The following is a 15,109-nucleotide window of genomic DNA, read 5'->3' on the forward strand; positions in this document are numbered from 1 at the left end:
AAGAAGAGTGGTATAATGAAAGGATATTTCATTCCTGGTTTATATTTCCCTCGGGAACAGATCATCTCCGTGATTTGATCTTACCATAGAGCATGGTGCGCTATATAAATCTATTCCATTGGGACAAGCATAACGACTTAAATCTATCATGACATCAAAGGGCATATCAGTATCACTGCAGTAGTAACCTTTATGGTATACAAGACGTTTCAGAGCAGTGTGCATAGTAGTCAAGTACTTTTCACGAGGACAAGGAAACTGGTACTCGAGCTTGGGTGCCAAAACACGAAGCAACCCGAGACAAAACAAAGATGACGTCAAAACGAGTTCGAGTGCTAAATCGGGTTCAGGCAATTTTTAGGATCAGATCATTTCAATCAACCATTAATTTCTAAATAGTTATATAACTCTGTTTTTTTTAATTGTACTTTTTTGATTTGAAATAGAGTTTGGAAAGGTATGATTAAATATAAACATGAGTATGTACTACAGTCGATTACCCTTTTTAGTTAATAAGCCGATTTTTTTTCCAATTAATAGACCCTTTTATATCACTTATGAGTAATAATACTTTCTTGGTAAAAACAAAATACCAGTACGAGCTCCTGGGTACAGTATAGTAAATTTAAAATGTAGTTTTATTTTCTGATACAAATACTATATCTTGAATACGAGCATTATTTTGCAGACTATGTCAGAGGACCTTGCCGTAAAGGTCAAAGGTCACTGAAAAATGAATGACCAAATCACGGAAATGACGGCGACCAAGTCAACCTTTCCCTCAGTGAGCGAATTATGTATGCGAATGCCATTTGATATTACGATCGTCAGACAGATTATTGATTTTAGATTGCTGAATTGTAGATTGTATGAGTCGATTATGTCCCTTCGGTAAAGACGTCATGACTCTCCTCATGTGACTAAGAGTACATTAATGAGTCGACCGAGACATCCATCAGATCAGAGCGCGCTGTGCAAAGTCTTACCGTCCCTCCAAGACGACCCCGAAGAGAGTGAAGTGTCCCGGCTACAGTTGAAGTATCGACCCGCCTGGCCCCGTTACAGGTTGCATCCCACGCGCTGTTGACTTAGCCCCATCCGGTCTGGGTTGTACGATTACAGGGCCCGGCCCGGCGCGGCACGGCGCGGGTGGCAGCGGTTTACAGGGCGTTTTGCGCTTCACAGCTCCGTTTGCGCACTTAATCATCATTTGTTCCGGAATCGATACTTATGCCCGCTTCAGTGCGCGCAGTCCGTTGCCAGTCAGTATCGATTCCTGTTCGATGGCGAGGCGAGCTGTTCCAAAACGGATAATTCGGTTATTTGGCAATGATTAGACGTCTTCGGGTGTCACTGTTCCGGATCGGTTTAATGGGCACGATCTGTTCAAAGCCAGTATATGTTGTCAATTACAGTTATGGAAATTATATGGAAATATGTGGTAATGTATATGAAATGCCGCTTTAAGCTGAAAGAATTCTAACATGTTACAACAAAGAATTCTAACACGATGGCAACTTAAGTTGCCATTGCACATTGTTACAGATTCTAAAAACATATGGTAGTATAATGTTGATCATTTTTAAAAGATGCTTTCGTTGTATTCTTTAATGATCGTGCGTAGTGTCTTCATTTTATGAAGACACTATCACTATCACAAGAAACGTTAATAGAAGTGAGTTATATCATGTGACTTAATAATTTGAACGATATTACAATGAAACAAAGATATCAAGCTTTATGACAACAAAATCAACAGATTAACGAGCTACGTTAATCCCCACATCAGAATATGAAACTTAACATTTCTATTATATAATCACGCACAAAGTTCAACAAATTAAGCCTTCACTATAAGTTAAGTCTTTACCGACATATTCGCCCTAAATTCCTAATCATATCATGTTCTACCGCAAAGTACGTGCATTCACGTCACGCACAACGCGCTGTTCAGAATACTCTGCCGTTTAAGAAAACAAAATAATATAAACCGAATGAACGAGAAAAACCCTGACTCCAGGGTTCGGAGACCTGTATATGTCTCTGTTAATCTGGATCAAAGTAAACAAACGAGTTGTGACAGTGTCCCGGAGTGGCTAATTCTATACGTTTACAAAAAAAGTGGGGGAAATAGCATTAAATGACATTAGATGTGCACGGTCATGATTCATGTTGAATGATCCAGAGAATATTTACTGGCAACTTTGCGACTACTTTTGGAAGAGATGATATTCATCTGTGTGCTGTTCTTTTTGTTTTGGCAATCAATCAAGATATTACAATTAAGACAATTAAGAACTAAGGAGTGAAATATATTAAAACATAAATGATAGGGTGAAATCTTCCTTCTATTTTTAATTTTACGATAGCAAAATATTACGATAGCAAAATATCCAAAATTCTGGCGAATGTTTGTGCTGAAAAAGCTGTAACATTGAGTTTTCTGCAAAAAATGACATCACACTTGTGCACATAAATATGCAAATGTGCATTAGCATGAAAACAAAAACGGCACCAAAATGCCTTTAAAATGGTAAAATGAAAACTGAAAATAAGGTTAAATGGGACACAAAGGTGTATTTAATACAAGGATTGCATTTTAAAAAAAAACTACATTTGGCCTCATGGGCCCTTTAAGCAGGTCTAATTCACAAATGCATCGAGTCAGTCAGTGATGTTTCAGATGAAACTTTTATACGAAATGCTGTCGACAAAGAAACGCTTAAAAAAAGAGTTTTCAAAACGCGAGTATTGATTTTATGATTGGAAGATTGGTTTCCGAGTTCTTGTCTCGTTGATGATGCTATTACTATCTCATCAAATGAATGCAGCTTTAGTGTTGGCCCCGAGACACCTGTTTCACAAGAACCTAATACCCTATTGCATTACCCGTAAATCCAGCTCTCTAATTGTCTCGTATTTGTCGATGGTCGTAGAAGGGTAGTGTGTAGTTTATATACAGCCTTTAGACTATGTACCTTATAATGCAAACCTCGAGCCTAAACACACATTGTATATGATCAAACTCAGATTTTGTATACGAATGCATTTTGGTCAAAACCCAACTTGAAGGCATAGTCAAGAAAAAACGAAATATTCTTACCATTGAAAGCGCCAGTTTGTTCCCAGATGGTAACAGAAATTCACAATGATATCTATCAGCGACGCTGTGTGGAGATTCCCTCGCCTACTGCTCCACCTTTCCACACTACCGACGATGCGACTCGCCAACAGAGATAGAAAAACAACACTCCAAGGTGACAAATGCAGTTAATATTTGGCAGGAAGAGAAATTACCTAAGGTTCATTATACATGAGTGCGTCGGGGGAACACTCGCGCTGCGATCAGCCGCGATCGAGCGCGTCCATCACACGTCCCTGGTCAACACGCCTTTCTGCGCCTTACCTATACACGTCGCTTTGCTATCTACCTACGATAGCAGAGTTTATTCAGGCCATACTGGGTGAACACGTTCAGCATGCGTCCCACTTTGGACCGTGTATGCTGCACATTGTCTCGTGTATGTGTGTGCAGCCTCGATCGCCCCTTGCCTTGCTAAAGTGCAGGCAGTGTTCTAAGTAGTGCAAGCTGGCTGGCTTTGAATGCAAGGTGATTCGGATCTGTTTTTTTGAAGAGCCGTTGAAATCCCCGGGGCCCTCTTTACCTCATGCTTTTTGACAGGGGCCGCGGAGAAAGACAATACCCTGCGCGCCTACCTGAGACGTCTGGCGGAGGGATAGAAAGTGGCAAGCCGGCTGCTGATGGGTGAATTATGATGGGATTATGAATTATGACTGGGAATTATGACCAATGAAATGTGGATTCTATAATCATCATTCGCAATTACTGAATCCATAGAAAAATAAGAAAAATAAGTGGAAAAATACAATTGAATTGTGTATGTAGAACTAAATATTTGGTTAATATTATAGGAATGGTTGACTTAATTTTTATTTTTTACTTATAATTATTATCAGCCCTTTTGTTATTTCATTCTGCCTTTTTTTTTGGATCGCATAGTAATTATACCTAATCGATTGATTGAATTTCCCTTGGAGTTAAGGTAAATCCACGTAAGGTAATCTTGAAATTAAAGATCTCTTGATGTCATCAGCCTTACCACACTATATCATGCCCTTATGGTTGTCCGTCTAATCGTGTAGGTGGAAGCAGGTATAAAGTGTCACTGTCAAGATATCATGGTCCTATGATTAGCATCTATCTTACTTTAAAAAAATGAGACAGGTTTATTCTCAGGCTTCGCCATTCCCCATGCGTAACCGTAGAGACACATCCTTGATGGGGACGGATCCATTTCCGAAATGTGCACTTGACTTCTGCCAAGGTGCGGCGATCCCCCCCCCCCCCCCCCCCCCCACAGCAGTATTGCATTGAGTCTGGCCCAATCGCTTCGAAAGAGAGATGGGCACTCCGTTCCTGAGAACACAGCAGGTTCATCCCCTTCTGCCAATCTGTCCGGTGTTGATATTGTAACTTCGCCCACGCTCCGCATTTCTTCTCCTCTATCTAGATGCCCCAATACTGCAAGATGATTGTCTGCATCTTACCCTCAGTCTCATCTGTATCTTCTTTCATTTCACCTGTATGAGCTTTCAAGTGTCAACAGACTTCTATTACCCTTCGTCCTCTGTTCACATCCGGATTGGTATTTACAGCGCACACCTTTCAGTGGCAAATTATCAGTAGTCGTCATATTTGGTCGGTTGAGGGCGCTTTCCTATGAACTGGTGGACATTCTGCAAACTGTGTCTGCCGTAGTTACGTTTTTGACCACCGAGAGAGGGCGCTGTAATGGTTCACCTATGCGTGCACATGCGAATAGCATAATCGAGCCGTTGCTCCATCCGACCATCCCATATTTTATGGTTGGTTATTCATTTAGCATAACTATGTTTAAAAAAAAAACCTCTTTTTTTTTTACCTGCCCAATCTTGGTTCTCCCAGACGGCCATTTAAACTGGTTTCTGGTAGAAAACACAAGGTAAAGTAACAACAGCAAGACAGCACGATTCCTCGATAGTAACCCCGAGGCGAAACTCCTCCAACCTTGATGCGAATTCTCCCAATAATTCCCGCATACCACGGTCCGTAATCCACGTGACGATATAATCACCGGTAATAACTTATGCGGTTGTAAATAACCTCACTGGTAAATTGGTCTAACCTTCAGCCGGCGCTGTTGTTTTTTTGTTTGGTTGTCAAAAAAGGGGTCTATCACAGCACAGCGACAGACGAAAGTTGTAGGTGATGCGCAGATGCTGTTGTGTTGTATTTATCGTTGCTCACTCGTAGCCTTTGGATGCTAGCTTTGTATGACTGGAACGAATTGACGGAATCCAGTGTGCCGTTCATTTAGGATTGGGAGGGAACTGATTGTTGACAAAAAAGGTAAGCAATTCGAATCGATTTCCTGTAAAGCAAACTGTTGAGTTTGCTAATGTGCCATCTGAAAACTGAAAAAAATACAAGTAGATTTGTACATCTTTTCTGATCTGTAGTATTAGCACTCCAAGAGGTTCGGTTGATTATCTTATTATTGTACAGCCTGAAAAAGCCTAGTCAGATTTAATTGGCACAATCAAAATTGCACCCAAATTAATAAGCTGACTACAGCTAAGCTCAACTTGATGTCAAATTGACTTTACACAAAATCTTACATTACCAGAGAGCGATTAACGAAAAGAGTTGATGGAGGTTTTTTTAATTGACGGGCCCAAAACTGGTGTAAGCAGTGTTGTTACACCGCCACTTTGTTACTGTGGATACGATTCCCGTTATAGGCCTATTAAGTATTAGCAATTGATGTTTTATTGCTTTTGGAACCGTGTTGACAGGATTGGGTTTTAGTCATTGCGTTGATGTGTCTTTTACTAAGTTCACCTTTCTAATTCGTTTGTTTGTTTTTTCATTCAACTACATGTTATAGTGTTGGTTCTTTTAGCCAAACAATTAAAATGTAGTATATCGCTAAAGAAGACGTTCACTAAAGGGAACATGTGTATCACCTGTTCAAACTTAGAACTTTTTACAAGGAGGAAGATAGGGTATAGTACTAGTAACCTAGGCATAGAAACATGGTATTGCGTCCTCACCACATGAACTCAACGTTGCTGTCAAATGCCTGGCTCAGTTTGGCCTTCTTTTATCATTATGTACCATTCATCACAGAGATTTGAGTAATCTTGAGCCGAATTCCTGAGCGAGGATAAATTCCTGCTTCTGTAAACCCTATACCGTCGTACCCGTCGTTTAGCTCTGCAAACAGCGGTGCCTTTTATCATTGAAAGTCCCGATTGCTTCCGGATGAATCGTCTCAATGTGACGAGTCAAGACTTCATTCTACATCCTCCTCACGTCCTCTGAGGCGATCGGAAAAGCAAACAAGAGATTTGGTACAGCTTAGATACTGACAAGAATGACAAACCTCGCTAAGAAGAGGATTTAGAAGCTCGATCTGCGTTCGATGTAGAATTCCTCTCGAACGACCCATTGGAATTACACTGCTGTTTTTGCTTTGATTTTCTTGAGTCTTTATACTGGATTCATTTAGGAAGTAATTGACCATTATCATGTTGCGGTCATCTTGATTTTTCCCCCACTCAAAGCAACTTAACCAAAGCGAGGCTGGAAGGAAAATAGTCAGGTTCCTTTTTTACAAAAAAAATCATTCAGTATGTTAATGGATACAGGGAACATGACTGAAGTGGTTTTTGGTGCCGGTTCCTTTGGAAATTACAGCACGACGGAAGACTGAGCATGGCACGGCAAAGCCCTCAAGGATGTACAGAATTCGTAGGAAAGCTAGGCACGTCGGATAACTGAGAACGTTTACATCAATAACGTCTCAGGGTTACTCACAGTGGGAGCACCGTGTTACGGAACTCTGTCCGGAATTTGGTCTAGGCCAGCCCTGTTGACTTGTGTCTTTATTCAAGGCTTCCGTACACAATTAAACACGGTTGTGAAGAACCATTGGTATGTCTAGAATTCCCTTTTCACCTGGGCCCTAAGAGGATTTTTGTTTTTCTTGTCTTGTCACAGTACGGGATGTCATGTTGTCTGTCAAACTCTCCGACATCATCTCTTATTCATATTTGCACAGGTCGAGGCTTTGGATGATAACATAAAAAAGGACCTCCAAAAATTCGACTATTTACCTTTCTTCAAACGGTGAGCGTATATAATGACAGTTGCGATAAGATAGCACATTCGGATTAGCTTGATATTGTGCATTCCACGCTGGGGAATTGAACACCCTAACGATCTACAGTAGTCGAGAGGTCATCACAAACTCGGCTGAATGACGGCTACAGCTCGTCTCGGTCTCTTCGAGGGAGGGTGCATTTTGAATTGTTCTCGAATTTTTGGAGAGACTTGATTTTGAGAGAGGAAGCAGGGCAGGGATTCGGAGAAGTCTGAAGAGGATTGGAGGTGCTGACGTGTTTGGTCGAGTAAACTCCCATAGGATTAGCGCACGAAGGTACCTGATCGAGGTGGGATCGAGAGATACACTCTAAAAACTCCTGGGTCAGATTGACCCCGATGTGAGTCTATATCTGCACAGCCTTTTCAGGGTCGAAGAGTGACATTTTGCTGGGTCAAAATGATCCAGAAAGGTGTCATTTTGACCCGGAAAAGTTTCATTTTGAACAGAAAAGGGTAATTTTTGACCCGGAAAGGGACTGCAGATGTGGACTCAGATTCTTGGTCAATTCTGACTCAGGAGTTTTTAGAGTGTAGAGAGAGAGACGATTTTCATAAATGGAGAGCTTGGCTAAGGGCTTGTTTGTTGTGGTGTTTTCCTTTAATTTGGGGGCAAATTTTGAGATGGAAATTTGTCAGTATATTATCGTCAACTGAGTCGGTAATAACGACTTGGTATAACGAAGTTGATGATAGACGAGAAAGGTGTGTATTCTGTATGGGCTAGGTGTGTATTATAGTAAGGGCTAGGGAACCGTTATCAGACTTTTGCCAAATATTATTTCGATGGTTAAGATCAGGTTCTCATCAGTAGGCGCTGAACAGTAGTAAACTTTAATCTCTCTGATATGCAAGACAATCCGATATACTGTTGACGTTTATCTATACAGTGGAGCCATTCTGCTTAGTAAACATGCATGCTCTAATACGCCCCCCCCCCCCACATCACCCCTCCCCGAAAAAAAATCATCCGCATGTCAACATTTAAGCAATTTTCTGATAATCATGCCTTTCTAGATCAACTATGGAGTTATGCCGATAATTGTTGCCTGCTGTATATATAGACAACATTAGTTATGCCATACTAGTTTGTTATCGATTCTTCATATATTTGGGTAAACGATTGGTCTTCCACAAATCCACACTACTGTTTATGTTTTCAGTTTTGACTATTCTTCCAGTCAGTTAGCAAGGACTAGAGAAACCAGTAAGTACTGAGCTTTAATCCCTAAGAAATAATTTAAAAGTTGTTTCCGTAAGGATGGTTTTCTGACTAATTAATAACAATTAATTTCATATTCAGGTTTTGTGACAGGTATACCGGTATTACCGGATGTATAACTTTGTTTCAACAGCAAGACTGGAGTTGTTTTATTTAATGAGCCCATCAATGTTCCTTCCTACAGGGAACTCTACCGATAGGAGCACAATGATACTCTTTTCCGCCTATCCACTCGGGATCCTGACCGTCATTGTCTTGTTAATGTTGACGGTGCCAGCCCGAGCCCAGTATTGCTCCGAGCGGCCCGGGGGTTGCTGCCCCGGCCGTGATGACGCGTGCACCGTGCCCAGGGCAGACACGCTCTGCTACTGTGACGAGTTCTGTCTCCGGTCTAAAGATCCAGATTGTTGCCCGGATGTCTTCAACAACTGCACGGCGTTACCGTCTACTAAATCTCCGCTGAACCCGAACCCTATCACAACAGGTGCATACACTTCTTTAAACTATACATTCGAGCAACGTAACGCAACGCAACACAACGCAATGCAACGCATTGCTGTGCAACTCAACGCAACCACTACTCAGCGCAAAGTAGTAAACCGAAACGCTACATGGCTTGACTTGACTTGACTTTAGTTGTTACACGTAAAATAAAGCTGTAAAAATAAGGTAAATATTACGGTAATGGTAAAGTAAAAACTGAACTTCGGCCTAATTTTTCTGATGTGGCAAACTATTTGTTTCCCTCCATTTCTGTACTTTAAAGGTGACTGTATCTACCAAGGCAGGAATTTATATGCGGGCGATTCCATTAAAATCAACTGCAACACTTGGTACGTATTGTGTGATGCATTAATTGTTTGAAATGTTCATGGGGATAATTGAATTCCTGTAATAATAAATATAATAATGAATACTAATCCACAGGCCTAAGAGGTGGTTGTGGCGCTACAAAGGAAAACAAATTACTTGAAATAAGCGAAAGAGAATACCAAAAACCTGTTTCAGATTCGCTTAAAAACAAAATGTATTTCATCCTTTCGACTCGCCTTTAATCACTTCGCAGTGCCTGTTTACCGATGGTCGGAGGTTACCAGTTGGAGTGCGAGGAGAACGTTTGCCTCATCAGAGAAGAGATCATCAATAGTGTCAACTCAGAAAGCAATGGGTAAGATGGATGACACAAAGAACCATTCTGACGTACGTTGGTATGCAGCATTACCAAGAATACTTTTTCAGCAGCTGTGTTTACTTTTTTGCGTATTCGAATTGCGCCATAAACATCTACAACCTGTCAAATTCTTGTAGTTCCGAAATATTGTACTGTACAGTCTGGTGTGATTTGAAAAAATTGTTTCATCTTTTCTTTATTATTTTTTTCATCGGTAGCTGGCGAGCCAGTAACTACAGCTTTCTGTGGGGCATGACCCTCGAGGAAGGCATACAGCGCCGTCTGGGAACCCTGAAACCCGGGCGAGCTGTGGCCGCCATGACGGAGATCGACATAGAGCAGACGAATCAACTACCGGAAAGCTTCGATTCCCGCCAGAAATGGCCAGGCTGGGTAGAGGGCGTCATGGACCAGGGGAATTGTGGGAGTTCCTGGGCAGTCTCGACAACAGGTAATGTTGGAGTCATTGATTATAAACCAAAAATATGGTTCATATTCCAACTCTATAAGCATTAATATTTTGGTACAAATATCATAGTGTTTTACTTGAATTCCCGAGTGGCAGACAATGTTACCAACGTACGTCTGAGCGAAGCTTGTATTCTCTATGGAGAACTGCACTTCTTTTCTGGAACTAGCTTACCATTGTTAATATCACAACGGTATATCAGTGTAAATATTACAACGTGAAGCCAAATCACTTGCGCAAGGATATTATTGAACAATTACAAAGGGTCAACCATTTCGATGCCACAAGCGTCCGAACAGTCACGTCAAACCGAGGTACTCTTATTCTTTCCTCTTCCACAGCTGTTGCTTCAGATCGGCTAGCCATCCAATCCATGGGTCACATGAGGGCGCCCCTCTCCGCGCAGAATCTTCTCTCTTGCAACACCAGAGGTCAGCGTGGGTGTGATGGAGGGCGCATCGATCGCGCCTGGTTTTACGTACGACGATTCGGGTAAAAACTCTTAAAGTCGGTGTATACGTGCTTTTCGGGTGTGGCACCTTGAAAAATAGATTTTCAAATTGGATTGGTAATTTTTTTTCCTTCAGGATTGTGACCGATCAGTGTTACCCCTACAAGAGTGGAATGGACGAAGCCAGTATGATGACTAGACATGCCTGCATGCTGCCACGTTATAAGACAACTCCTTGTCCAAAGGATAAGGTCACATCCGAAAAGTACCAGTCAAGTCCCCCCTACAGAATATCCACAGAGGTGAAGACAACTTGGGGCCTTTCTTTTTTGCTTTTTGCATTATTGAAACCTTGAACCAGTGATTACGTAAGATGTAGCCAATCGGGTAACACGAAAGGCGTGTAGCAGCCAATGAAATCCCAGAAGCGAAGAGGCCAATGCCTGTCCTCGGTCATCCCATTGAGGACAGGTTACCAGTCTACGCAAACAAGGAAAATGAATTGTTACCCAAAGTTCTATTAAGGTTTCACCTGCTGAAAAGTGTAACGTCGTGTAATGATTTACATCAGCCTAAAATACCATCTTCTTTCTTTAGATAACAATTTGACGATTTTTATTTGACAGGAGGATGACATTAAGGCCGAAATTCTCGAAAACGGACCCGTGCAAGGTACAAAATAATTATCTACACAATTTCTCAAATTTTTTCCAGTCTTTTTCTGTCACAATTAACTTATTTCTGAATTCAAAAGTTGTCATGACCACTACCTATTTTGGTCTTTCAGATGTGTTACTGGTATCTATTTAGATTTCGGTTTTGGGTAAATAATTGACCTGATCTCCGTTTTTTTATTCCTCAGCCACTTTGCTGGTGAAGGCAGATTTCTACTCGTATGCCAGAGGGGTGTACAAGTACACCCGTGGATCCGTCAAGGAATCCTCCCAGCATAGACGGAAGGGTTATCATTCAGTCAGGGTTCTTGGTTGGGGAGTAGACCGAACCGATCCAGATAACCCCATACCGTACTGGGTAGGTATACACTTCACTAAACTCGTCAGTTCCTTCTTTTTCTTATATAACCAGCCCAGCAAAATAAGCTGAGATTCGGTCATAGTCAATACACTTTACATGATGCTGGTATCAATTTTTTTGACAAGCATTGTTGACACACAAACTTTGTCAACTTCCATCCAATGAACTTGGTGGAGCTAATGTCGACTATTCAGTGTTATTAATTGGCACTCCTGGGCATTTGAAGTTGGCAAACTTGTGCTTTCGGCTTCATAAAATTGGTCTCGTCAAATTCCAATACTGAGGGGTGATAATCTCGAGTATCCACCCTCAAACCATGTTATATTTGATTTGTATATTCTACTTGACATTAATTTGAAGTTGACAAACTAGTCTCGCCGAGGGAACTAGTTTATCAACGTCCAGTACCATTGGAAGATAGTAACAAATATAACATGGTTTGGGGGTGAATAGTCGATATTAGTTCCCCGAGGTATATTGGAAGTGGACAACCTAGGGAACTATTTTGTCACGTCCAGTACCGATGGAAGATAATAAAACAAATATAACATGGTTTGGGGGTGAATAGTCGATATTAGTTCCCCGAGGTATATAAGAAGTTGACAACCGAGGGAACTATTTTGTCAACGTCCAACACCATGGGGAGATAATCCTGACTATCCGCCCTCAAACCATGTTCGTGGAATATTTATCAGTGAATGGCCGTCGTGGATAATGCACACACGTTGTCCATCTATTGACTAGAGCGGTTTCAGTATTGGTTGAACCCGATGCAACAAATATTTCATTAATGTTGAAATAGTTGTCTCTGAATCGTCCTATGTTTGGTCCTACTTCCTAGCTTTGCGCCAATTCCTGGGGCAGCCAGTGGGGTGAAGATGGCTACTTTCGCATCCTCCGAGGACAGGACGAGTGTGAGATTGAATCCTTCATCCTCGGTGTCTGGGGAGACGTGGATATGGACATGATGCAGGGCTGATGTGAGAAGAGAGGAACTAATTTGATGTTTTTAAACTATGGCCTGGTCGTTAGTATCGGCTTCAGGAGATTTGGGGACTTCGGCTCAATAAAGGTTTTGTGGTCTGCTTTGGGAAACGTCGAATTCATATAACGTGGCCGTGATTGTGAGTGTTTGTATTTTGTTTGGACATTTAAGGCTTCAAAATGATTTTTTTTTTTGAGAAAGAGATAGGAGGAGCCGAGGATTTTTGTAATCCATGTTATAATTTAATAATATTTTCTTCCAAAACCAGATATAATGTTACTTTTTAAGTAACCACGGATGTTTGCAGGGTTTATCATTTGTAAAATGTGTCGTGATTTCACCCTTTTAAGAATAAATCTTCACTTTTTTTATGCCAACATACCATTGTTGATCTTTTATCCATACAATTGAAATGATATCGGTGTTCACAAGTTCACAACTTGACGTGAGCCGATGACATTCTCCGTCTGCATGACTCGCCGTCGGGAAGTGAAATAAGACCCGTCTGAACCTGCCACTAACCTCGGCAAACCTTGGGCAAACCCCGAGCTAACCCGTATCTGGTTTAGCAATTAGGAGATACCGGGTTTTTTTTATCCAACACAAGGGATGTGACGGTTGCTCAATTATTTCCTCATAATCCAGATAGTCTCCCTCGCTATCGAGTCGTTAAAATGTCTAATTCATAAACAAATGTGGGATGTGGTACTGTTTGTCTTTCTATATTTCCTTTGGTTCCAAGAACCGCGGAAAACACATGATTTCGAAATTTCACTTCTTTTACTTGGTGAACCACCGAAAGTTTTTATTTCGACAAATTATTGTGATGATGTTCAATGAACCTTGGGCCCCATCGGCTGCTTAGTTCACCTTGGAATCAACGAAATCATATGGGTCACGTACGTAAGGAAAAGAAACAATACTCTTGTAGTTGTTGTTGTTGTGTTTTTTGGGTCGAAATATTTCATGGCGTTTGAAAACAGTCTGTTTAAAAGATGTACCAATGGACCCCGGAGTGCATGAACACACACGGTCTTATTGACACGAAAATGAGTGACAAAAAGGGTGGATTTCACAACTACTGTGCGATGACTTGATGTTTTGTTGTTTTCGACATTGTAACTTGTTCAATCTCATTTAGGTTCTTTGTTTTCTTGTATCAACCCATAGCTGGACCAGGCTAAGTAAGAGCAATGTGCCAAACACTGATCATGCTTTACGAGATCAACTCGTAACAAGACTACGAAAGCCTATAGTAGAGCTGCTCCTAGACCAGTCTAAGTCATACGTGACAGTCAGTTATACTGGTACGAAGACTACACTAGGCGGCCCACTCGGACCTACAGAAATGCATTTCAAAATGTAAACACGGAGTATCGACGGAGACCTAAAGGGAAAAGTGGGGGTCGCTTCGACATGTCCTGGGGCGACCCTTTGCACATTAACATGCCTCCCAAATCCCCAAGCCCACACACTTTAATAGACAAGAGTCGTCTGTCGGGGATCACATAGTGAAATTTTGCGTTGGCGTCTTTACATGCAAGCCATCTGCTATGATGCATACCGGTTGAAATGCGAAAGTTTGTGGGACACAGAGCAGTGGCAAAAAGCACAATATTTATCCCTTGAATAATCATGGTATGTTTGCGTGGGGATTTTATTTACGATATTTTTATTGGGGTAGAAAGTTGCATTGCATCACGTTCGACATTGTTGGCCTCATGGCGAATGCTCGGGTGGATTTCAGCTGTGAATGATGTGGGCCATTGACAGATTACTGGCCTGCCAAAAAGGGGTCTGACGTGGAGTGTTTGACTCGTAAATCTTAGGCTTAGAGGCTGCGGTAGATTAACTGCGGCGCGGTAGACGTACCAAGTATGGTGAACTACGTGCAGTATGAGCGTTTGAGTCGTTGCGCACAACGTCGCGATTACGCATTCGTATACGCAGGTGGATCTTGACCTTGACGCGCGCGTAGACCAGTGCGTCAATGGAGATTTGGCAAGCTTTCACGTGGGACAACAGCGCCCTCAACACTCATGCAACGGGCCCATAAACACACAGCTTCTTATTTGGATCTTTTGCTAAATGATCGAAGTTCTAAAATCGATTGAAACTAAAGCGCTGCCGAGTGATGGCTTTCTGTGCATGGAGCGCTCGAGTTGCATTTCGTGCAAGTAGAAAGTTTGTACGCCTATGGGAATTCGGTCTAGCTATGTTAAAGGAAATCGTCTAGGCAAGCACATCTATCACATGTGTAGTTCTTTCCTTGGGGCTAAACATTGCTTTCTTGTTGAGCTTCATTCCCAGGATATCTCAAATTCACATGAACGTTATCAGATCGTCTGCAGGATTTCCCATAACACCAGTTCTGTTCTTTGAACCTTGATTACTCTAGCATTTTCTCAGACTTGAACTGTGGCCTAGAAAACTTTCTTGGGGAATAGATCCGCGCTCCAGTTCTCAACATGACTCGTAATGTTTAGCTTTCGAATTCGACTTTGACGAATCGTTTTCTATTTCAGGGGACTGGACTTTCGCAGACATAACA

At 41.6% G+C, this 15,109-nt stretch overlaps 1 protein-coding gene across 1 annotated transcript; it reads left to right on the top strand.

Moving 5' to 3' along the window:
- Positions 1–6,739: 6,739 nt before the first annotated feature.
- LOC119729214 (uncharacterized peptidase C1-like protein F26E4.3) lies at positions 6,740–12,939 on the top strand. Its single transcript, XM_038201780.1, has 10 exons — positions 6,740–7,502; positions 8,632–8,931; positions 9,214–9,280; positions 9,514–9,615; positions 9,837–10,069; positions 10,429–10,579; positions 10,675–10,840; positions 11,165–11,210; positions 11,401–11,570; positions 12,415–12,939. Exons 2-10 carry the CDS (start codon positions 8,655–8,657, stop codon positions 12,550–12,552), a joined length of 1,350 nt encoding a protein of 449 aa, XP_038057708.1. The 5' UTR covers positions 6,740–7,502; positions 8,632–8,654; the 3' UTR covers positions 12,553–12,939.
- Positions 12,940–15,109: the final 2,170 nt, after the last annotated feature.

Source organism: Patiria miniata, unplaced genomic scaffold (assembly GCF_015706575.1).
Source record: "Patiria miniata isolate m_02_andy unplaced genomic scaffold, ASM1570657v1 HiC_scaffold_20, whole genome shotgun sequence".
Lineage (NCBI taxonomy): Eukaryota > Metazoa > Echinodermata > Asteroidea > Valvatida > Asterinidae > Patiria > Patiria miniata.

Coding starts and splice junctions, on each gene's coding strand:
- LOC119729214 (XM_038201780.1), top strand. CDS start 8,655: ATGATACTCTTTTCCGCCTATCCACTCGGGATCCTGACCGTCATTGTC. Junction 8,932..9,213: donor CCCGAACCCTATCACAACAG/GTGCATACACTT, acceptor TGTACTTTAAAG/GTGACTGTATCTACCAAGGC. Junction 11,571..12,414: donor ATAACCCCATACCGTACTGG/GTAGGTATACAC, acceptor CCTACTTCCTAG/CTTTGCGCCAATTCCTGGGG.